Source organism: Neopsephotus bourkii, unplaced genomic scaffold (assembly GCF_033783945.1).
Source record: "Neopsephotus bourkii isolate Nb327-2 ecotype Australia unplaced genomic scaffold, CSIRO-AGI_Nbou_v1 NB_663, whole genome shotgun sequence".
Taxonomy (NCBI): domain Eukaryota; kingdom Metazoa; phylum Chordata; class Aves; order Psittaciformes; family Psittacidae; genus Neopsephotus; species Neopsephotus bourkii.
This window is the reverse complement of record NW_026901162.1, coordinates 935,025-960,232: the sequence shown is the minus strand read 5'-3', so window position 1 is coordinate 960,232 and position 25,208 is coordinate 935,025. Positions and strand designations below refer to the sequence as shown.

The 25,208-nt window shown below is 39.8% G+C and overlaps 1 protein-coding gene and 1 long non-coding RNA gene across 3 annotated transcripts in view; one reads left to right on the top strand and one right to left on the bottom strand.

Moving 5' to 3' along the window:
* Positions 1–17,310, bottom strand: part of RB1 (RB transcriptional corepressor 1) — a 74,431-nt gene extending 57,121 nt beyond the window's left edge. Inside the window, exons 1-8 of one of the 2 annotated variants that reach the window (XM_061353109.1) lie at positions 17,064–17,310; positions 16,678–16,795; positions 9,020–9,132; positions 6,884–7,018; positions 5,027–5,065; positions 4,366–4,433; positions 2,832–2,942; positions 250–398 (exon numbers count right to left, since the gene is read on the bottom strand). In XM_061353109.1, coding sequence (XP_061209093.1) covers positions 250–398; positions 2,832–2,942; positions 4,366–4,433; positions 5,027–5,065; positions 6,884–7,018; positions 9,020–9,132; positions 16,678–16,795; positions 17,064–17,158 — 828 coding nt within the window. In that variant the 5' untranslated portion in view covers positions 17,159–17,310. The remainder of the gene's footprint in view (positions 1–249; positions 399–2,831; positions 2,943–4,365; positions 4,434–5,026; positions 5,066–6,883; positions 7,019–9,019; positions 9,133–16,677; positions 16,796–17,063) is intronic. The other variant, XM_061353111.1, reaches the window with a different exon arrangement.
* A 220-nt stretch (positions 17,311–17,530) lies between these two features.
* LOC133212092 (uncharacterized) lies at positions 17,531–20,415 on the top strand. Its single transcript, XR_009725390.1, has 2 exons — positions 17,531–17,692; positions 18,816–20,415. It is a non-coding gene; the product is annotated as an uncharacterized LOC133212092 (long non-coding RNA).
* Positions 20,416–25,208: the final 4,793 nt, after the last annotated feature.

Below are 25,208 nucleotides of genomic sequence, written 5' to 3'. Positions count from 1 at the left end.
ATCACTCATACCAAAAGACTTGGGTTTTTCTGTGTTGGGTTTCTACAGTTGGTTGGTTGTTGTTTGTTTGGTGTTTCTTTACCTACCTACTAGAGAAGCTACAGAATGGTAGAATACCTTCACTACTAAACCTGAGGGAATAGGTAAGCAAGCACAAGTACTGAGACTCTAAAAAGATATTTAAATAAATTAATATTCCAGATGGGACCTAGCAGACAGAATTAACAGACTTTAAAACACAGACATTACCTCATCTAAATTACAATCATGCTCTTTACAAAGGATTTCAATAACTTTTGTATCAGTATCAACTTGCTTTGAAGTACGTGTACTCCTGTTCTGACCTCTTCTTGGAGTTCGAGCTGAACCATTAACAGCCACTGCAGTTACAGCAGACTCTGGAAAGATATTCAGAACCATCACAAGGTTAGAGGTGTTTAAGGAAGAAGAGATTCAAAATTTTAAACCTAAGATATCTAAATTTTTCTATGATTTTTCAAGTCCTCTTCTTAAGTGTTTCCCTTTTCATCTGTTCTGTTGGGTAAGAAACCTTCATTGCAGAAAACCTATACAAAACTAAAACTATTTTTAAATGCCTGTATCAGTATTTGGACATTTTGTTTTTAAAAAGCTATCCAACACAGAAAGTAATAGCACTTTCTGTAAGAAGCTTTGAATAAGCGTCTATTCTGCAAAGCTGGGGAAGTCTTATCTTTTTGCAGAGGAGTAACCATTTTTTTTGGTTTTACAGAAGTGTAAAACAAGCAGCTGAAAGAGTAACTTCATGCTATGTGTCTGAAGATTAAAAAAGTCCACAAAGTTTCCCAGGGAAGTGGTGGCATCTGTGGCTGGTGTGTTGAAAAACTATGTAGATGAGGCCCTTAGTGACATGGTTTAGTAGTGAACTTGGCGGAACTGGTGTAACAGTTAGACTTGATAATCTTAAAGGTCTTTGCCAACCTGGTTGATCCTATGATTCTACAAAGACTTAAGTGCTAGTGGGAACCTCTAATAAGGTTCTGCAGGGAATTCCTCCTTTCCTCAAATACAAGTAGGAAGAAACAATTTCACCTTCATTAAGCTCAAAGTAGATGGCTTCAATATTGTCAGCCTGAAGGATGCGAATTATACTAATAACATAGGTTAATATCATTAAATATTGTTGATTTAATAGTATAATCAGCATGCTGTTCTCATCTGTAATTTGTATCTGTGATTTGATAACTGTTTTCAGAAAAATCTGACAAACTACACTGCTCCGGTGGTTACGTCTTAAATCCATCAGCCTTAGTCAGATTGTAAAGCCTGACATCATTTGGCACAACATGAAGCCTCTCAGTAACAAGAATTTGAACAATACATTTTGTTATTTCCTGAAAGAATAAACCACTGTTTGAAAATTTACACAGCATTTGCACATATCACACAGCTTCACATATCACACAAGCTTTACACTTACGATACTGATACCCATACTCGCAATTCAGTCTAAAGTTGCAAGTTTCTTTCAAGATACAGTGCACAAAACTGTTTCTAATAATTAGCTATTTCTAATAATGAGCTCCTAATTTTCATATTTTGACTAAAAAACTATAAATCAGTGTGAACACAGAATTCAAAATCAGGCAGTTTCAATTGAGTGTTCTTTGAAAAAGATCTTCTTTATAACATCCAAAATAAGCAGTACCGTATGTCTGTCCTACTAAAGAGGGCAAATTTAAATTCAAAATAGTACTGGACTTGCTTGCCACAAGCCCATCCTATCCCATCCTTTATTTGTATTGGCACTAGAATAAAAGTGAGGTTATTTGTCTTTACCTGCAACAAATAATTACTAGATTAGATAAACAGCCCCCCAAAAAGGGAATTTGAAGAATATAGCAATGAATACATCATCTACTCTATTAAATTATAACCCAAGTGGATATTTAGTTGTAAAACAAAGAAATAGAGCAAGCAGATTTAGTGTTATATAGTGTTTATAAATATTAGTGTTGCATCCAAACCCAGCAGAGAATAAACTAATTAGTATACTATGACTCCAAATACTTCAAAATACCAATTCCATAGCTTGCAGAAGAATACACTGAACAAAAATAGAATTCTACCTTTGCAAGTTACCATAAATGCTTAGCTTCCCTTTTTAGTGAGGATTTCCAGGTTTTAGGTATAAAACCTGACTGTATAAAAAGTTATTGCTGAATAGAAGGTTCTGTAGTGAAGAGCCATCATATTTTTTTAAAAAAGAGACACCACCTACTAACAAAAGGGATGCAATAAAAGCAAAGCTATCTACATTTTATCTCTACTGTTCTACTTTCATCTACCACTGCAATTAAGTTTTCTATTCATCATAGAACTCTTCTGAACGCCTGTGTCATTCAATACCTTGTACATTTATGTTGTCATCATGTGGCTATACAGGAAATAAGAGTCATAGCACCATCTTTGCCTTTTGTAACTCAAAACAAAACCAGATAATAGTTCTCAATCATCATCTACCCAGAACCTGAATTCTTTTACCAAAGTAAAACTGTTGCTCTAACAAGCCCCCAAACAACTTTTACAGGCAGAGAATATAGCAAATGGACGGTAGGAATAGGAGGGGAAAAAAAAAAAGGAAAGAAAAAACATAACTGTACTAAAAACACTGTGGTGTTCAGATAAATTTAATCAAGTTCACTATCATCTACATTGAACTAAAACATCAAGAAATCCATTTGAATAGGCTTAAGAAGTTTTATTATGTTAATTATGAATGTTAGCATGATTCTAATAGAAATTTAACTAACATACTTTCTACTTAAGTGAACAAAACCAGAAAAGCTTACTGTATGGTTCCTTGAGCATAGTGGGAGGTGACAGTTTGATAAAATAATCTAAGACACACAGCAGCAACTGGAAAGAAATCACCAGGTCATCTTCCACTTGTAACACTTTACCTGCAAATGTTTAAAAATGTAAAGAAAACCTTTGTGAGGTGTTTGTCTTAATTTTAAAAGTAATCTTGAAAAAAATAAATATTCAGAAGTTTATTTAATAAACCACTACAATTATAATTCAGAAAGCTTCATACAGGATGCCAGTGTTCTTTAAAGGTTTTTGATTTTCAAACTTGTGCTTCTTAAGAGGTTTTCTGCTTTAGGGAGAGCATACATATACCTCCTGGGCACAGAATCCCTACCTTTCAGTGCTTGTTCCTGGTTTTTCATTTTACTACAGTGGAGTAACTGTGTAGACTATTTTACCTTCATGCACCTCTCATTTCTGAGCAATTTTTCCTTGCTTTCTTTTCTGTGGCCTTATGCAAGCTTTCTGAAAGCTGCTAAGGACCTGATAGCACGTAGTGAAGAGAAAGTCAAAACATGCCATCACACTGTATGCTCAGCCTGTCGCATTTATGAAATGACTTAGAAGTCCAACATATTTAACTTTCAGAACTTTCAGAACTCCGTAATTCCAACAGTTCCCAAATTATGGTTCATATGCCAGAGAAGATATAGGGCCATCCCAAGACAGTGTCCACCATAGAAATCTCCAACGCCAACAGTGATTCAATACAGCTAGGGACCACTACTTATGCTTTATTTCCTCATGCAATTTTCCTAACTATTTTCTAACAGAATTACCAAGCATCACCCAGGATCCCCTGTGACTTCAACTATTTGCTGGTAAATTTTAGCTTTCCTTATTCTCAGTAAAAAAGCAGGCTGGAAAAAAAAGAAAACAAAAAAACAAAAAAACTTTCTCAGTTTTGCTTTCTGCTCATGCTTGGAGAATTCTAGGGAAAAATCTCCATGAAGCTTAGCTGATCCAAGACCGATTTCCATGGCAGAGATGCATACACCGTTAATTTCAACACGCCTGAAGTAAGCAGCAATTAAGATATGTGATTCTTTCCTTTTTGTAGGAGTAGTACAATGAGACAGGACTCCATGAACCCCTGTAATTGTATCATCACTCAGCTTTAACTGGCACCACTGCCTTTTCAAGAAAGAATGATTCAAAGGACATAATTTCAGGGGTTTACTGTCTTGTAATCTACCAATCTTTTCAGGGAATCACCCATTATGAAAATACTGACAGACTATAAAGGACCTCAGAATATACTCAAATAAAGAATATCAAACTTTAAAGTAAAAAAAAAAAAAATTCACATACAGGAACTATATTCCGGTGAAAAGAAAAGCACTACTTCCTCACATGCAATTTGGCTGTTAAGAGAGCCAAGTAATTAAAACATTCTGGGCCTGTAACTATGCATATTTGTAATAAGGATGCTAGTGTCATGCTGGACATGTAAAACAAACTCACAAACTCAATTCAACAATATTCATTAAAATAACTCTTTTAATTAAAACTCACCTTTTGCCAGCAAAAAAGTAATCCAGTAATTTTTCAGGACTAATACAGAATTGAGCTCAGCAGAAATCCTGTAGAGACACATATTAACTGTCTATGGAACAGTTCAAGGCACCGTGCAACATTTCCCATACAGTTAAGTTTATTAATAATCTCATTCCATTCCCTACATAAATGTAACTACACATTTGAAAAAAAAAGGAAGTTCTGTAAAGCCATTCAAGAATTAGGAAATGTCTGTATCATCCATGGAAAAGAAAGTGAATGTAGATAATTCACTTAACTGTTACAAGCTGTTTTCTCTCTTGTGCCTTTGACTAATGCCCTATCTCCAGTCACAGAATGAAATGAAGCTCATTTGGGAGTTGCAAAGGCATCTTTTCATCCACTCATTTGTTGCTATGATTAGGAACCTCACTCTCCAAATGTTCCATTTCCATCATACCAAGGCACCTATCATAGGATGGTGATCCTTCATGGAAGAAGTAATCAAACGTGTACCACTTCTGTGGCTCTCATCTCACTGAAATTCAGTCCCCACTAAACCTAAATTAAAATCCTTGACATACTATGACGTAGGTCAACCTTAATGCATTAAAGGATAAAATGCTGACATGTTTTATATCTTATCTTAACAAACACAATTTAGGAAAGTCAAACTTACTCACTACTAGGTTGTTCCAGATAAATAAGGCCACAAGTCCTAAAAAATAAAAATAAATTCTTATTTTTAAACACATTTCTGAAAACAAACGATGGAATATCTTTGACTTCAATGCAGTAAAAACATGGAGTTCACAGAACATTAGCCTAGCTTAAAAAAAATAAAATGCTGACTCTTGGACAACACATTAACAACAGAACAGCTACAGCCCTGCCAGAGCTGAAATAATGCTGCTGCATATGGTATTTTTTTTTCTTCCAAAAAGACAAAATTTGTATGTACATTGTTACTCAGTGGCTTGTAAAACACTACGGTTGTGCAGGACACTATAAAAGGGCATTTTAAAATCTTCACTATTACTGCAGTGTCACTGAAAGCCCTGTGGTTTAATGCTGCTTCCTCATTATCTTAGGTGCATGTGATTTCAAGAAAGAGACTCTGCTTGTTTAAAAACAAAACCTCTGTTTTTCCCTTGAATGGGAAAAAAAAAAACCTTCTGCAATTTAAGTTTCAAAAAAGTAAGCAAGTGAAAATGAGTAGGAGGAGGAACAAAACCAAAAACATGCCAGTGGAAATCTGCAATGGCACTTCTAGAGCCCAGAAAGACTTGCAGTTAGTAAAAAAAAATAAAAAAATTTAAAAATGCAACTTTCATAGAACTCCATAGCTTCAAGACAACAATAACCTTTACAAAAATATTCTGATATAAACATTGCACCCAGGGCAACAGTGAATGTGACTGACTGGACTTTTCAAAGACAAAAAACTTCTATCATATTTATGCCTTGATTCTGTAAACTACCACGGGTGGCCTGCTACCCCTTTCAAAGGCCATCTTAAGAGATATTTGAGAGCCCTTTGTTGTTTGAAAGGCAAAACATTACAGTGACTGATTTCTGTAGATGAGAAATACCACAGCATCCTGAAGCAACAGTTTATCAAACAATACAAGTACCAAGGAACAATGCTTCAATGTTTACTAACATGAAACAGTTTTCTACCGGTATATGCTATGGAGAATTTCACAGACCAATTAAAATCTGTCTCAGAGGTTATCATATCTTCCCAATACACATCTGTGCTAACACTTATTTGCCTGTAAAAGGATCTAGTGCCTTCATCATCTGCCTTCAAGTTAAAACAGAGTGCAGCAACCTACCACCTCAGAGTAACAGCATTTCAAAAAAAGCATCCACCTGATAATCTTCTGATTTTCAAGTTCCACATAGAAAGCTCTTAGCACTTTGCCATACGCACATTCAATTTATTCTGCACAAAGAAAATGTACCTCTGTTTTTACTGTATGGTCAGCTAAAACACTTGGGAAGATCTTCCTTGATTACAAGTGAGAACTGCTAATAGGGCAGGCTCTGCAACACCCCTAGACACTGGAACAAACAGCCTTCAGTTCAGAGAAACTGTCTTATTTGTGCTTTTATCTTTCCTGAGTTACTTAGAAAGAAACTCTTGGATCAGGATTTGGGGAGTGGTGGGCAGGTAAAAATAAGAAAGTCCACTAAATAAAAGAAATATTAGATAGTATGACAATCCTCTTTGTATCCGAAGAAAGCTTAATGTCATGCTACTCTGACTATTGTTTGCAATGCAACAGGAGGATTGTTTAACAATGCATTGTAATAGTTAGAGTAAAATGTAAGATGTGTTTATTCAATGCATGTAAACAGTTCCACTTCACTGTTCTGTAAATATTAGTGCACAGAGTTTAAAAGGTCTCTTCTAGTATGCAGTTTGAAAAATATAAGTACTTAAATGTACTTACATTACTTTAACATTTAAAATGTTAAATGCTGACAGCCATAAAGAATACTTAATTTCAAAATAAAACACACATATTACCTTTCAAACTTGTGGTATAGTGCAAGTAATACATCATACTTTTTTTTCAGTCTCGATACAGTGCTATCAACTTTAGTGCTTACAGTGTCCATGTTAACATCCACCTCTTTCAGAAACTGGAAAAATGTGCATACACTGAAAAAGGAAAAATACGACAGATTATCACAACTCTGAGAATGAGTGATCTGAAGTAACTCTTACAAAACAAAAAAAACCAAACAAAACCCACCAAAACCACCCACCTCACCAAAACCCATTGCTTTACTTCACTAAACTGCAGCATATTCTTACAACTAGCAGTGACTGAGTACCTTGCCTTGGGAAACACTATTTGTCTACCTCGAGCCCAACCTTGACATCTTCCAGATGCAAGAATACTGTTCAAATAGGCAGCAGAGGCATCTTGCAATACAGACTCTAATACATAAAGAGTTTTCTTGGCTAGCACAGGTATTATCTCTGGAAGTCAGAATTTGCTAACTAGACACAACTTTCTTCCTTGCTCTGCCAGTAAAAGCACAAATACCTAACACAGACATTTCCACCCTTCTGTTCTACCTAAAAGTTCTACTTTAGAAACGTTCTTACTCTAACAACATGAACCTTGGCTCCATCCATGCTGAAGAGACACCTAAGAATGAAACCTGAGATGACTGCATTGAATTATACAGAATTTCAAGTCTTGCAACAGGTTCTGAGGGCCACGACATCCCCACACTTTCTAAATGCTATTATACCGGGGGCCAAAGTTTTCCCTACTCATCCATGTAATATTATGGCCATCAAGAGAACATAATCTTGTAATATTCATAACCAAAATGAGCAGATTGCTAAAAATTAATAAAGAAGTTATCAAACATACTCGAGTATTTCAACTACAACAAACATATTTTGATCTTTTATCAGAATACAGTACTCAGATTTTTTTACCTTTGTCAGATTAAAAAACAGAATATAAACCCAGTCAGAAGTTCATCTAGGATTTCTTTTACTGTGGAATGAAAAAGCTTTCAAATATATATCTGTGTGGCTCTAGAGTGTAAGATGACTGGTAAAAATCTCTGCCGGTTTGACATTATAGCTGATAAAAACCCCAGGGCTAACAAGAAATTGAGTATTGCTAAAATCAAAACCATCAGAGTAATAGCTTATGCTTTGAAACCCTGAGGGAAAAAGTCTCTTTCAGTTTGCAGCACAAGTTGGTATGTACTCAGGTGGAACATGATGAAAGTCGCTGCACAAATGCAATTACATTTTATCCACATGGTTCCAAGTCAGCCAAGACTGAAAAGATTAAGTAGAAATATAGAACCTGACCGCTGCTCTGGGAAATGATGCAAGGTAGAAGAGGCATGCAGAAGTCTAATCTTAACAGATGACTTGAGTAAACGGATATTTTGGCCCAAGCCTGGGGCTACTGCCACAATGCACCCAGCATTCTGCCTTAGCCTCCTGGCCCAGAGCATTGACAGGCTCTGCTCCTGCACATGCTTTCAATACAGTTATTAGGCAGATGACAACTAAATTTCTGTCCTTATATGAATCTAACACAAGGTATGTTTATTGTTGTTGCCACCTAAATGTACCTTAAAAAGCAGGTATTGTCCTATAATCTTGATTTCTGTATTATGAGCTTACTGAATATACAACGTAACAGTAAAAATCGCCTAGCAAAAGGCAGGTACAAAAGTACAAAATTCAGTCTGCCATTAAAATGTTTGAAAAAGAGCAACATGCTGGCAAACTATTTGAAGACTAATATTTTTTTTCCACTTCTTGATTTAGCCCAAGCCTAGTGTTGGAAAAAATGTCTTAGAGCAAAATCTAAACAACGGAGAAGGAATATATTTTATATGTAATTTCCACCACGTTTAATTGATGAAGATTTAGGTTGAGCAAGAACAATAATCGGCTGTATAACACAATCACAGCCAATCTCAGCTGAATCAAATAAGTATCACTGCTTCCTCAAATAAAATGTGACAGAAAGTCTCCTAGTTACAAAACCACGCAGAATTCCCATAAGTAACCTTGACTTTAAAATCAACTAGCCTGCTATGCACAAAGATTCACAATGCTTTAAAATGTTGACTAGTTAATTGTTGAAAGTAAATTCACACACTTAAATTCACTTACTTCATGCCTATACTTTTCAGAAGCTCTGTGAAAGTGAACGTTATTTCATCCAGATCAATGGCTACAATAAAGATACAGACTCCCCATGTTTCCTTTTTTTTCTTGTTAGAAGCCTTTTGGAAAGAGAAAAGAGGTTTTATATTTATTATTCAATAAAAGTGGGTAACATATGGAAAGCATTAATTAGTCCAAACAGGATTAGAAATGATAAAACAAAGTATCTTGCAGCAAATATTTGACTATGGCAACCAATTATCTTGTAACTGCAAACCATTCCAAGTTTTACATTTCAGATTAAAGTCCAAGCACTCCAACTCTTACTCCTAGAGTGCAAGATCAGTTTTACCCATACAGTTCAGCAAAGCTTTAAAATAGGAAGGTTTGGTTCCACACAACATTTATGCAAAGCAGAAACCATTATTTACTTTTTTATAAGTTACTATATTTGACTGTAACAAGTCACTGAAGATTAAGGAATCAGGAGAAAACCCTTAAGAAATAAACAGAAAGTCATTATAAGGACAGACAATAGATACTTATGAACTTTATTCTCCAGCTAAGTCCCAACCACTTATCACCGCTAAACCATAAACTCATCTCTTTGTTTAGTAAAGCCTGACAGTAACAAGCACCTTCAGGCATTCTCCTACCATACATATACAATCAAGGTCTTCTGCTGCTTAGAAGTAAGGTAAGGTACAAGCTGTAACTCATCCTTCACCAAAGAAAATCCACCCTACAATGACAGATATGCCATCCAGAGTTAAACCTTGAAGGTTCATAACCTAGCCACTTGGAGCCAGCCAGGCATCAGTTATGATTCCACCAAGACAGCATCTCGGTGTAAAAATCTCTAAAAAGCAATGTTCTGTATAACATGGGAGAAACAACTGAACCAGATATACCATAGGTTTCAGAAACAAAGCTATTTTGAAGGTAGAACTAGGTGACGATACAGCCCTGTAAACAGCAAGTTCAGCATACTCTTCGTACTTTTGGCATCCTCATAAATACAACCCCAACGACAACCAGGCCTACAACTGCTTCAGCAAAGGAACAACACTTCAATGCATCTCTCAGCAGCTCTAGGCCCAATTTAACATCTGTTAGAGGATGGGGTGAAAGAAAGTTTTTCAAGTTCTTTCCTACACAAATGAATTAAAGCTGAGTGTAGAAGAAAAATGCAGCAGCATCATTTCCCTTCAACTGTTTTGCTACAGCTATAACTCCAGGGGAGCCAACCCTATAACGCAAATTAACAGTCTGTTTACAGCCAAAGACAGATGATTCATCCCAGATGGACTGAGGGCATGGGAATGGACACAAGACAAATTCACAGCCAGAAATTCATTTCTGAGGTTCTTCTTGACCACAGCCTGACTCAAGATCTTTGTTGATACACCAACACTCAGAAAATGGGCAGGACAAGGGCTCAACATTTACCCTGGGCTGTAAGTTTCAGTAAGATGACTTCCAGTGACCTTACTTCAATTCATCAAGAATCAAAGCTTACCAATCACTAACTCAAAGATTATTTAGCATCTAATTGTCTATATAGCTTTCTTTCTTTTTTTATTTAGGATTCCGCAGAAGCAGTGCTCTAACTTTGGGTAACATAGGTCAGTTCTGTTGAATCAATATAGTTTTCATTAGAAAAAGATCTAAGACTCTTAAAAACTCTTTCAAAATATTTCTTTCTTATTCTGGACTAACTACTATTTTATCCATTTCAGCAGATCATCAGTTTGCCTAAATTTAGTGAGAAAAACATGAAGGAGTTTCAGGCTTAAAATGCTCAAACTGAACTACCGTGAAATGGGATTTTTGCCTCTCTTCTTTCCAGATTTTGTTGCAAGATGCTAAAGGCACTAACAGAAATAAATTCTATGATCTACTTCAAGAGGTTCTCCAGAACTAAAACTAGTCAGAGGAAGAGACGGTCAGAGAAAGTCTCAGTTCTAGCTTGCAGTTAGAGATGTTTATTATTCTACCAACACTGACAGAAGTTTTGATGACAGCCTACAAAAGTGACCCAGGAAGAGAAACTTCAAATGATGTTGTATAAAAGAAGGTCAAGAGAAATGTACATGACAAATATGCAAATGTAGATGTGGTTTTGATTTAAATGGGACACAGGATGTCACACTGTAAATACCAATATCCTAAGTTTTGAAGGGGATTATGGGGAACTTGTTGGCTTACTAGAAAATCAGCTACCACACCCTAATAAATATAGAGAATGAGCTACATGGGTACAGGAAATATTAACAGATATGTTTATGGCTACAAAAGAGTAAGATGGCAGGGGAAAAGAATCAAGAAGCATTCACAATAGAAAACTGATCAGAATCAAAATTCATAGGAAAAAAATCCTAGAAAAGAAAAATCTGAAAGCAAACACTACCTACATATAAGAAGCTCTACATAAAGACAGCTAGAGCCTCCATTTTTCAGCAATAAGAGGTTTTAATTTCCTAATGAACATTGTCCAGAATGGAAGATTACTATTAGTTCTCAACAGGTTAAATACAATACTAGCTAAAAGTAATACAAGTCAATGAAAAGTACTGAACCGATGAAAATACTTCTGATGTGAAAACTGCCCATTACACTTTTCTTGCATGAAGCAAGACTGAGGGCAACATCAGTCTTTCCCCAGGATAAGCAGAAGGCAAGTAAAAAAGGAAACTATGCCAGTTAGCTATGCTTTTAAAGTGCATGCACATGTTACTGCCAGCAAGAGGCCATGATGATGATTTATGTTTGCTAAGGGACTTTCAATAGCTCTTTGTTTTTTTGTTTAATAGTAGAAGATTCTAAAATACCTGTAATTTAGCTCATCAATCCAAAGCTTCAGTGGATTCAAGTTCAGTCCTGCTGCAGTTCTATAAATAAGAGACAAAGCTCTACACAGAAAAGACTTTATTAGCTCATGTGTGTTTCATGCTTTTGCCAAAAGCAAGAACCCTCTGCATGTCTTTTAACACGAGGCTGAGGTGGTTTACCAACTACAGTGTTTTCTTTTTCATGAGAAACTACAATCAAAATGGACTTGATTTAAACATGAAATTTTATGGATTTGGAATATTTGACCAGCTCATCACTAACTGCTTGATATATATAGAGCAACCTTGCTATATTTAAGAACTCATTCACTCCTCCACTTCAGCTATATAGTTCATCTTCTAAGTGTTCTTCACTAAGAACACAGCTTAACTCTCGTGCAAATGAACTGCTCTGCAGCAACTGCATACCAGTGTAAGTGACCAGTTGGAGAGAATTTCAGAAAGTAAGATGAGAAATTAGGAACAAAGAAAGATGACAGAAACACCTTCAGGTGCTAGAGACTTTCTGGGGGAAAAAAATAATAATTCAGCAGCGATAATGCATTCTCACATCCATGGGGTACAGAATAATCACCATTGGCTTGAATTACAACACAGAAACAGATTAATGTAGTACTTCAGTAAGAGTTAAATTAGAAAGGACTGACAATGAAGACTGCAGATCTTTTACCATCAGGATTTTTTTAATTGCAGGTTAGACATGCACTTGATAAAAATTACTCAGGAATTCATGAGTCTGAACAGCTGAGCAGCAGCAGAACAGCGGGCCACATTTCCTAAACAGTGCTATGAACAGCAAACAAAAACTGAACCTCCTACCCACATACTACAGCAAGTTGGACTGATGAGGTTGAAACACAACAGACCATATGCCTCAAGCTCCTTGGCAGACTCTTATTTCTATCAATTTCTTAAACCACTTCAATTTTCTTTGAAGTTTGGTTCCAATTTAGTTACCATGTCATCTGTTCCTCACATTGGTTCTTTCAAACATATGAAGGAACAATTCACTCAAGTTTCATTTTCCTGCTTACATCACCTAATATTATAGTTCAGATTCTCACTCTGTTGTTCCTTACCAAAACACTTAGCAAAACATAACAAATGCCCTGAACTTGTTCTAGTAGTCTTAGCATGGCTTCCTGTACCTCTCCTAGTCTTTCTCACACCAACGATCACATGCTGCTCACCAAAGCACATTAGTAATTCCACTAAACCTATTCAGATTTTACAGGCATTAATTCATAATACAGATTTCAGGACAGTTATAAAAAGTAAAGAGTATGAGAGAAGCAAGCACCAGAGCCAACTGCTAAGCCAGCAATTGTCAGTGTGTAAGAGACTTGAATTAAAACTGTAAAAACAGCAACGCTAAACAAACACTTTGTTTACCTGGGTAAGTTGGTTTGGTACACAAGAGAAATGACAGAAAGAACAAAAGTCTTTGCATGACACTAATAAAAAAGCTCTTATTTATATACACACTTCCATGTTTACAATAAACTTGTGTGGGACTTCACTGGATATAAAAAGGATTTAACAAATAAAACATCTTTCTGGGCACACATCAGATACCTTCCATCATACCATACACCAACAAAGTGCTGATTCAGTTCAACGTTTCTGGAACCAGTGTTTGGGGTTTTATCTGTGGGATTTAGAGTTATGTTTTCCTTGTACAAGAATGTAATTAAACTAGCTGTCACAGAGGAAAGCTTTAATATTCTCCAGCTATGGAATAAAACACCACCATATTTAACAGCTTTGAACAAACAACAACTAGACCTCCACACAGGTCTAGTTTTTCCAACTAGAAGTCAGCTTCATTTCCCATAAAGACTGTGCAACATTCTCCACACTTCTCAGTAAGTAACCCACTTCTCAGGGGTTCAGCTGTTTCAAGAACTCCCGGCCCAGCTGCACAGCCTTGAACTAAACTGCTGCCAAAACAGATAACTTGAGAGCAGTGTAAGAAAAGCTACGGTGCAGAGCTACGCAAAATAAGAAAGGTAAAATTTCAAACAGAAATCGGATCATTAGCAGCACAAAGATTCAAAAGGAAAATACCCCCGTGGAAAGTTGTGACATCCTGAAGGAAAATAGCAGTAAGCCAGCCGGTTTGGTGGTGCCAGTGGCTTCAGAAGGTGTTGGCACAGAAGATTCATTCCAGGGAGCAGAGGATACTAACATAAGTGGAACAAGTCACCCAAAGAAGTTATTGTTGCCTCATCTCGGGAAGTGTTCAAGTCCAGTTTGGACAGGGTTTTAAGCAACCTGGTCTAGGGGAAGGCACCCCTGTGGCTGGCAGGGGCTTGGAATTACATGATCCTTAAGGTCCCTTCCAACCCAAACCATTCTGTGATTCTTTCTCCTCCTGACTAATGCCCACCTGGTCAGCAAAGACTCTTTAGGTCTCTCACTGAAGGCGCAGGCACACTCAGGCTGATAGGTCACTACATCCTAGTAACCTTTTGTGTGTGCCAAAAACAATTGCTTTATACTTTTAAGCTGCATATACCTTGCTTGCAGTCTCTTTGCACTTAATTACATGTACCCTCAGTTAACCAAAAAGGACAGTACTAACAGATGTTTTCACTTTAAGCCACTAAGTATTCATTGAGCAAGGCTACAGCAGATGTTCAGACTAGGCCCAAGCCCACATCTGCACCCTGAATCTCTGACAGTTACTACAATACCTAATGTCTGGACCACACCACTTCCTAGTTAGTGCTGCAAGTCCCCTCTGCATCCTCAGAGGCTTGGCAGGCACTGTTCTGAGATCAACCACAAAGAACAAGGCCAGGGAAAGTAAGGTTTCAGGTCTTTATGCTCTGTAAATGGATTGAGAGTCGGATCATTAGATGCTACCTCTATTTCCATCAGTGGTCTGATGATTTAAGCTTCCTCAAATTCAAACCAATGACAGGGTTAAACAGAAGTGTTCTGGTAGGTATTTTGTCTCAACTGGTGCCCTGGTATTTCCCTTTTTGCTTGAGAACAGAAAGCTGCTACATAATCAGCTCCTGTTGCAGTTCAGAATTGAACAGGTTAGCACTGAACCATGTTGATTAAAACACACATAGCTGGTGCTTGCAGGACAAACTCTGGGAAAGTCTTTCCAGCACATTACCTTCGCCACAGGGGAGAAAGGAATGGGCATTTGAATACAGCCTCCTCATGAGTGCCTGCAACCTGAATCAGAGTTACCCTGAGAAGACAAGCTCCCTGTGATAACAGTTTCACTTGGAAAGAGAAGCAGTAATTAGCCATGCTGTTAAATTGCTTTACTTCAAACCTGAGTGAAGCCTGGGCTGGTCTCCGCTAGAAGCAGCAACTCCAGTGCCTGCCAGCTCCCTGTGGCACACTTGCTTGTCATCTTCCCTATTCCAACACGCTGCCAATACAGCAGAAAGTTTGAGAAAAAGGCTTTGGATTTATCACTGTAGAATGGCTTGGGTTGGAAGATCCCTTAAAGACCATATATGCTCCAACCCCCACCATGGGCAGGGACACCTTCTAACTAGGTTGCTTAAAGCCTCATGCAACCACAACCTAATGGAGACTTTTTCCCTGTACAACGAAAGGCTCTTGGCATAAGCCTTAACTGCAAGACAATAAATATTAGCTATATACCACAATGAAAATCTAGTTGTTGCCTTGTTCTGAACAGGTAAAGGAGGTCACTTTCAGATGCTGAAAGGAAAGGTTTCAAACACACTGCATCATACCTGACACTGAAAAACAAAATTTCACCTGTAAGTGAAATTTCCAGAATTACACTGAAACCTGCCTTGCTTTTTTCACTGAATAGAACCAACTACTCCTGGTTTAGTTCATAGAGAAGAGCTCGACTATGCTTTTAAGTAAATATTCTCTTGGATCCATGGCCAGAAATTGCATCTGTTGCTTAAGAAGTTGCACACAGTCTCTGTCCCACGCTATAAACTGTATTGTGTTGTGAAGTTCAGATGCATTAAAAGCAGGTATACCCATGCTGTGGTTTGAAAACCACAAACAAGGTATTACTAGTGACAGTACAGATGTGGAAGGTCAGCTCAAGTTGCAGAAGCAGAAATCGTAACAAATACATGGATGCTAGCCCACACAGCAGGCATAAGACCCAAGGTATCTTACATTCTAATTTGGTCTGTATAACAAAGCCTCAGTCATGATTTAATTGCATTGTAGCTGTTCTCCAAGCAAGCTTGTTGAGACAGCAGTAATACACTAAGAAGGAATAAAAAAAAAAATAAAAATAAACCAGAAGAGGACATAACATTTTAATCTGCTTACACATGCCCAATGACTAACTTCGAACGGAAATACCTGAGTGATAAGTACGTAAAGCTTAACATGCAAGCAAAAAAGTGTTTAACATGCAAACACCTCTTCCTCTGTAACAACCTTCTTCAGACCCCTTCTGCAGGCTCATAAAGGATGCAACTGGAAGGAATGCACAGAAACACAGGATGACTAGTACAACGCTGAGTCAGACATATTCGAAATAACTTGTGGTTTGAAGAATTAGCTGATCACACAGCACTGTTTTCTATTGTCATTTATTAGTACCCTAAAAAAACTCGAGTCCATACCTTTATTAGAAAACCTTAACAAAAAAAGAGATATACAGAAACCGATTTATATAGGTATGCGTAACATCCAACTTCAGTCTAACGGCACTTCGTAAAAACAGTCATGCTGCACAAGCCTTGGTTAAGAGACACCTGCCCCCCAGAGTTTGTTTAATACTTTATCTCGGGCACAGGCCAGACACCACACCAGAGGGATGAGCTACAAGCAACAGGTACTCACTAAAGCTCCATCCGCAGCCGATAAACTCTCGTACGTTTTCCAGGCTTTCTCCCTCACACCCTCGGACAGTTTCAGAGCATCACAGAGCCCAACGAAGTCAGCTTCGCCGATGTCGAGCCTAGGAAAAGCAACAGCCATCGTCAGCGGGATCTCCGTGCAGCACACCGACTGCAGACCGACTACATACCGGCCCAGAACTACGGAAGAGCACCGGTGACAGGGCCCCACCCTGCAGAGAATCCGCGGCAGAGGCACAATCCGCCCCGCCGGACACCGGGAGCGCGGTAGCACCTCCGGCGGCGGCGCATGCCGCACACTTCCCCAGCCCGCCCCACCACGGCAGCCCCCAGCCCGCAGAGGACGGCCCCGGCCCGGGCGGCGCTTACCGGGGTGCGGCGAGCGGCGCGGAGCCGCTGTCGGGGCTAGCGCGCTGGCTCTTAGCGGCGGCGTGGCCCGCCCTGCGGGGGGGCTTGGGAGGCATGGCGGCCTCTGGGCCCCGCCGTACAAGCGCCCGCCGCAGACGGCAGTAACGACGGGCTGCCGCTGCTCCCCCTCCCGCTCGCCCAAACTGCGGGTAAACTGCGTCCCCTCCAGCCGCTCTGCCGTCACTTCCGGCCCGGCTGCCGCTCCCCCACCCCACCCGCCGACGAGGAGGAGCGGCGGCCGCGCCCCCGACGCACAAACCGGCTTAGCGCGCCTCGGAACCCGGAACAAGAAGCTAACCGCGCCAGCCGCTCAGCCAATGAACAGCTTCTTTCTTCGCGCTAGCCAATGGGAGCCGAAGCTTCTACGTACCGGTAGCGTGAGCGAAGGTGCGGCTCGCGAGCGGAGAGAAGCAGGGCGGGGCTCGGCTCCGCTCCCTGAGGTAGCGGCTGTGGGGAGGTCGCGGAGAGGTTTTCCAGGGTCCTTCAGGCACTCTGGAGACGATAGCATAGCTATTTGTGGTGTTTCGGCACTCCACAAGCTGGAGGCAGTCGATACATCTTTTCTTTGACATGGGAAGAATCATAGACCTGTACGTGAAAGTAAATAACCATCCAGATATAGAGCAGCACAGAAATAAAAATCCTCTATGACCATCTCAGTCTGACATTCATCCGGGCGCTACTAAGAAGGCTGCTTGGAGACCTCATAGCAGCCTTCCAGTATCTGAAGGGGGGTATAGGGATGCTGGGGATGGACTCTTCGTTAGGGACTGTAGTGATAGGACAAGGGGTAACGGGTTAAAACTTAAACAGGGGAAGTTTAGACTGGATACAAGGAAGAAATTCTTTACTGTAAGGGCGGTGAGGCACTGGAATTCGTTCCCAAGGAAGTTGTGAATGCTCCATCCCTGGCAGTGTTCAAGGCCAGGCTGGACAGAGCCTTGGGTGAACATGGTTTAATGTGAGGTGTCCCTGCCCATGGCAGGGGGGTTGGACCTTGATGATCTTAAGGTCCTTTCCAACCCAATCCATTCTATGATTCTAAAAAACTGCTGTGCATTACAATTACATAATATTACAATTTAGTATAAGAAATTCTCCAGGCTTTGAGGCATCTTTTAGATTTTAAGCCAACAAAATTAAAATCCCAAGTGCCCTGATGCACAGACCTTAAATCAACCGTGTATCCTGCAATCACATATCCACATTTAGAAGGCAGATCACTGCTGCAAGCAACTAGAATATTTACTTTCAGATTTTTGTTATGGGAACTTCTTAGAAAAAGCAAAAATCTGTGTATGTAAGGACACTACTACATGCACATATTTATTAATCTGGAAATCAGCTTGGTTTAGTGAGATGGCTGTCGCAGCTCTGGATTAAAAAAAAAAAAACAGTACAACTATGGTATACAATAAAAATTCCCAAGTATTTTTAAGATGGACACACTATTAATTTGTTCATGCTTTTTCTTTATATTCATTAACTTATTTTCAAACAGGAGAACAGTCTTTTTCTGATTCATAATTAGAATTAAACCGATTACAGTAAAGTGAATACAGAACAAATGGGATTTCTGGGGCAAATTGAAGTATAGAAAATTAAGTGGTTCAGTTACAGACTACAGTGGGATTTAGACATTCCTTATGATTTTAGTAAAACTGTGACAGTAACTCTGCCCTGGTTCTAAGCACGTTTAAGTACTTCTTGTAGTCAGATGATACCAGATGCTGCGGAAGGTTTGGAGCCTGGGGCTGCGTGGTGTCTGCAGTGGAACGGCAAGGCAGATCTACCAGCTTGGAAGAGTAAGCTGACCCTTGAGTAACAGATGAGGCCATTGTCCTCTCCTCACACTGGCTTTATGTGCACGGAAGAATTTAAAGTGAGAGCAAAACATCTCAGAAAACTTGGTCCCAGCCAGTGGAGACCCTCCCAGCTGTCAGCGAGAAGGAAACACACCCTCCTGAGTCGCTTCCCTCACAGCTGCTTTAACATGTTTTTGGAGCCAGGCCCTAGATCATCCACATGATAGGCAAAGAATCTGTGTTGCTCTCATAACCCTCTGTGCATTAGTGCTCAGGGAACATCATATCCTTTTAAAGAGCTGACAACCAGCCTCAGTCTAAATACTAATTTTCTAAAATTGTTGGTGTGCCAAGCACTTTCTCAATCAAATTTTATGTGCTTTTTCATCAAGCAAGGCATTTAGGGCTCCCAAACAACCAAAATATAATCTCAGAATGCTTCAAGTTACAACTGGAGGGAGAAAAAGGGAGTCAGCAGATGAATCGAGCTACAATAACCTATAATCCTCCATTATGGAGCATCAGCTGTAGTAGCTACATCTAAACTGCAGTAAGATAATGAGTATGCATGTACTTCCACAGAAAGGCACATGCATGTGTAAAACCATATGTAAATCACCGCGCTCTCCCCACCCCCCTTGTTAGCTATGATGATTTGAACATTTTAATCCTATTTGAAACATTTTCTTTAAAATGGAGCCTTTGGGCTTTTGGAATAAAATTACAAAGGAAAGAAGAAAAGCAGCTCTTACAAGAAACAAAGGAAACACTGCAAGGTCAAATAGAGTATTAATAATAATGTCTCATGTGACCTGACAATATCTTTATTCTAAACATCTTGCTGCAACAGCTTTTAAAGTGCAGGTCATAGACAGATGGCAGTCTGTGAAACATTGCCCAGTCAGGCTGTCCTGACTCATTGTTTCCAGATGCTACACAATCTTAAGTAATTTTATTATCTTTATTTTTTTTTTCACTTTAAACTGTTGCTATAGTTTCATGGCAGTTGCCGGTAGGAATTGGAGTCATGCTTCCATTGCAAATAAACCCAAGCCTTTTTATTTTGACTCTCACTGCTCAGATATGATAGAAGCTTGCTACTTTTTTTGTTTTCATTAAAGTATTTGTGAAGAGGAAGCTTGATTGAAGTGGACCTCATGGTCTACCAAGACTAGCTGCTTATTTCTATGTTATCACATACCTCTACCACGTCAATTACAATGATGATAAAACCAGTTCTTCTGGATCTTGTTGTACCCCTTGTTGGTGAGCCTGGTTCCTAGTATCCTCTTCTTAATTATCCTACATGAAGATTCAGTTCAAAATATGAAGGATAAAAACAATTTCTAAAAGTTAATATTTCTGCAGTGTTGTAAAATCCATAGGGACTGTGACAAAACCCATTTCTCTCTAAACAGAGACATATTTGTTAGATGTTGCCTCCTCTAACAGTCCAAAGCCTCTCTCCATATATACACGTTATTAATAAAAACATCATTTTAACTCCACATCTGCACACATCTGTGACTTTGTCTTCTCAGAGCATTACGCAGTGCACTGCTGGAGTCTCAGGTACCGTGGGGATCAGTTTAATGCAGGAATCTACCAATGTCTGACCAAATTGCTTCTGGGATCTGAAAGGACACTGTGACTCTTGTTGCTGGATGGAGAAACATCTGTATGTATATGATGCCTATATGCAAAACCTCAACCCAGGCCATGGCATGGATACTTCTGATGCTCTCCCCTTGAGATTAGGTTAGAGAGGTTTTGTATTGATCAAAGTTTTTAGACTTGAGCATCACTTTTTTTCTCTTTTTCCTCGGATAATAGTATTTATCTGACTATAGGAAGATCATAACTACTTATAACTGTATAAAGACCTTAGACATTGCATGTTCTCTGTAAGTGAAAATGGCTGTTGGAGTCATGTCTATTTTAGATTTGTGCTAGCACTGAGGACCAGGCCACTAAAAATAAAACCCCTGCCTGGTGCAATTGACCAGATAAAGCCCCAGTGCAAGTGCAATTACAGCAGAAAAAAATAACCATTCCCTGTGCCCCCTCTGCAGGGCAGTTTGTTTCAGTTGGTACTGCCAGCTGGTACTGAAACAAAGGTCAACAAACCACAACCTCTTTTTGCTTGCAATTACATGGCCACATTAATGACCCTGCTGCAACCCTTCCCTTCCTATCCTGCTCAGGCCAAGGTTCTGCTTCCTCTCACCACATGAGGAAGCATGCTCCAGCACGGGGAACACCCTGTCCTGCTGCTGGTGGGCTCTCTATGCCTCCTCTTCCAAGATTTCCCAAGCCCACAAGAAGCAGAAACAACCTGAAAACCAATTAAAAATTAGCAGCCATAGTCTGCACTGCAGAGACACAGGCATTGCACTGAACTGAACCACCCCCTGATCATGGGGTTTTCTATCTGCTAAGACTGCACCCTAAGATGGCAGCACTCTTTACCGAGCCATGGCAGTGAAATATCCTAGCTAGGTGAAAACGTTTTTGTCTAGCATACCAGAAAAAATCATGGTATGATACCAGTACTATGGGCCCTTCCATGTTGCTTCCTCCATAACATAACATAACCCTCCTGCAACTAGAACAAGCAATGTCAGTGAGTACAGCTCTGCTTGCATTTCCAAACCACAAGATTCTGCTCACACAAGCGTCAGACTTCCACCCTCCCACCCAACTTGTAGGAACAAAAGCATGTACCCACCTTTCCAGGGGGTGGCCTTGTGCCAGGTAACCAAACTCTTCCATTTTGTGTCTTGCAGGCCTTCAGTATCTTCCTCATGCCAAAACTTGCCCTGTGGCTTTTTACTAAAGCTGCAAGACAGCAAGAGAAGCAGGGAAGACTGCAGGCTTTTATCGTGCTTTACAAGCCCAGATCACACACATCGGCTGCTCTCAGCAGCCTTACACATATAAAGAGCTACCAAAACATGAGAGGCTGATTGAGGCCCACAAGGGAGCAACACATCCCCTGACACCAAGTAAGCACAGTGGTGCTGCTTTTATTTCGCTGCTTCAGTGGCAAAATGTGTCTCAGCATTAGGATTCATTTTCTTTCTTACAAGGAGCTTCAGAAATATTCACACAGATAATTGTCCAATGAGGTCATTTTTATCCTCTTTTCTGGAATTCACTGGGCTGCAAATGTGGTTTTCTTCAGTAAGGCACCACCAGGTTTGTTTATTATACTCTTTTTTTATTTAAGAGGAGAAAAAGCCCAAGAAGCTCCCAGAGCTATTTTTGTTCATGGATTTGTGTCCCATACTTCATTGGCATCGTGTAAGAGGACACAAGTTCCAACGGGAGCTTTCCTGCACCCCAGGTGTTTTAGCTCATCTTCCCATAAAAACCGCCTGGCATTTGGGAAGATGTAAGTGTACACTGGGAGCTTCCCGTCAGTGTACCTGAGTTTCTATTTCTGCACTACTGAGGGAAATAAATTTCCTTCCACCATCCATCCAACAGGCTCAGAAGTTATTTGGTACCCAGATGTGCAGTACGATCATATAAACCTCCTGTCTGTGAGAACAAACCTAGTTCTGCCCCCTCTGCCATCCCTTTGGCAGCCTCATCTGCTGGTGTCGCTGTTAAAGGACACACCACAGACCACAGCTTCTCACTGAGCTTTAGTTTGAAAACAAGCTGAAGATGATGCAAGACTTACTTAAAAACTAACAAGTTCCATGTTTCAGCTCATGAAAATGTGGGAAACAGCTTGAAAGTACTTCAGCAGGACTCTCATGTCACACAGGGCTCCAGTGAATGCTCCTGTAACCCTGCCCTGACATACATTTGACCTTAAGCACAAAATTGCAACATCCTGCATGTCTGTAGCTGAAGCTTTCCCATCAGGTTTTCCAGCTTGCTTACATCTAGTCCAAAGTATAGCCATATAAATATAAATTATACATGAGCATCTAACCTGTATCTATGTGAGGGTTTGATGTTTGTTACTGCCATGCACCATCAAGAATGGATTAAAGAAGTCCAGCTGTTAGAAAATAATAATTATACTGTTCCTTTTATATATAATGCACCTACACGAAGAATAAACTGTAAATTAAGCCAAATGCAGATGATGGAAAAAAAAAGGTATTGTGTATTTAAGAAACTTCCTTTAAAACAAATTATTTTATCTCGATCCAAACATTCACAATAGCAGGAAGCAGGATGACAGCGTGTTTACAGCTGTATAATGGCTCCAAACCCAGTAAAGCATCCTCCCTCTGTATTAAGAAAAGATCCTATAAGAGATTAAAAGTAAGATTAGTCCAAAGATTCTTGACTAAATTAAATATAGACAAAAGATACCTATGGGGCACTATTATCTAAAAATCAGTTTAAATAGTGGGGTTTTGCAAACAAATATGCAAATATTGTATTGAAGATTGCTACTTTCTGATGAATCAATGCTCAAAATTTGGGCAAAGTCAAGTCAGTTCCCATATCATTGAAGCTTGGAAGTAGATTTTGGGGGAGATTTTCCAGACATGTTTTGGATGTTACTCCCTTTTTTTCTCACCCAGTATTTTCCTTGCAACTAGCTTCAAAACAGTAGGTACTATGATACATGTTATCCTGAACTCCTCTCCACAGAAGTGGCCATTACAAGGATCCCCATCATATCAATAACAAACAATCAAATTTGGTTTAGGAATTGCACTTTTAAGTGCAAATGACACAATACAGAATGCTATCAGCGATATTTGAGGTAGCTCCAGATTAACTGGCAAAGCTCAAGCACATGGGCTGACAAGAATGCCCTGAGGTTGAACAAAGGGAAATGAAGAATCATAGAATCATCTCTTAGAATCATAGAATAGTTAGGGTTGGAAAGGACCTTAAGATCAAGTTCCAACCCCCCTGCCATGGGCAGAGACACCTCACACTAAACCATGTCACCCAAGGCTCTGTCCAACCTGGCCTTGAACACCGTCAGGGACGGAGCATTCACAACTTCCCTGGGCAACCCATTTCAGTGCCTCACCACCCTTACAGTACAGAACTTCTTCCTTATATCCAATCTAAACTTCCCCTGTTTAAGTTTTAACCCGTTACCCCTTGTCCTATCACTGCAGTTCCTAATGAAGACTCTTGGTTTGGGTTGGAAGGGATCTTAAAGACCATGTAGTTCCAACCCCCTGCCATAAGCAGGGACACCTTCCACTAGAACAGGTTGCTGAAAGCTCCATTCAACTTGGCCTTGTAGACTTCCAGGGATGGGGCAGCCACAGCTTCTCTGGGCAACCTGTTGAGTGCCTCACACTCCCATAGTAAAATATTTCTTCCTAATATCTAAATCTACCCTCTAACCCATTCCTGCTTTCCTCTTCAGATTTCTTGTAGGTCCCCTTTAGGTACTGGAAGCTGCTATAAGGTCTTCTTGGAGCCTTCTCTTTTCCAGGCTGAACAAGCCCAACTCAGCTTATTTTCATAGGAGAGATGTTCCAGCCCTCTGAGCATCTTTGTGACCTCCTCTGGACTTGCTCCAGCAGCTCCATATCCTTCTTATGTTGAGGACACCAGAACTGTACACAATACGCCAAGTGAGGTCTCACGAGAGCAGAGTGGAGGGGCAGGATCACCTCCTTCGACCTGCTGGTCACGCTTCTTTTGATGCATCCCAGGATACAGTTGGTTTCTGGGCTTCAAGCACTCGCTGCCAGCTCATGTTGAGATTATTGTCAACTCCAAAAAGTCCTTCTCCTCAGGGCTGTTCTCAGTCCAGTCTCCACCAGCCTCCGTTTGTGCTTGGGACTGCCCCAACCAAGGTACGGTATCTTGCACGTGGCCTTGCTGAACAACATGAAGTTTACCTTGGCCCACCTCTCAAGCCTGTGAAGGGCCCTCTAGATGGGATCCCTTCCCTCCAGTGTGTTGACCGCACCACACAGCTTGGTGTTGTCCTGCCTGTTGTGAACACTCCTGGCTCTTAGCTGGGTCAACCTGACTTGTGGTACACTCTACATTATGCACTTCATTTGACAAATACTCAGGACAGGGATTTCAGACATTAACATGTTCAGGTCAGCTCTGGATCTCCACTGTTATTGTATGCAGTTTGGAAATAACCAACCAGAATTTCAGCAAGCAGCATGTACTGCCTTTAAATGAAGAAGAAAACTGAAAAAACATGCTTCTCTATTCATGTTTCATTTCTCAGCCACCCCTATTGCCTATTCCCTTTTATCTTCTCACTTTCAAAAATAGCACCAGAAGTAAAAAGCTTTACCTTTTACATTTAGTTGTAGTCCCCTCCTCTAAAAACAAACAAACA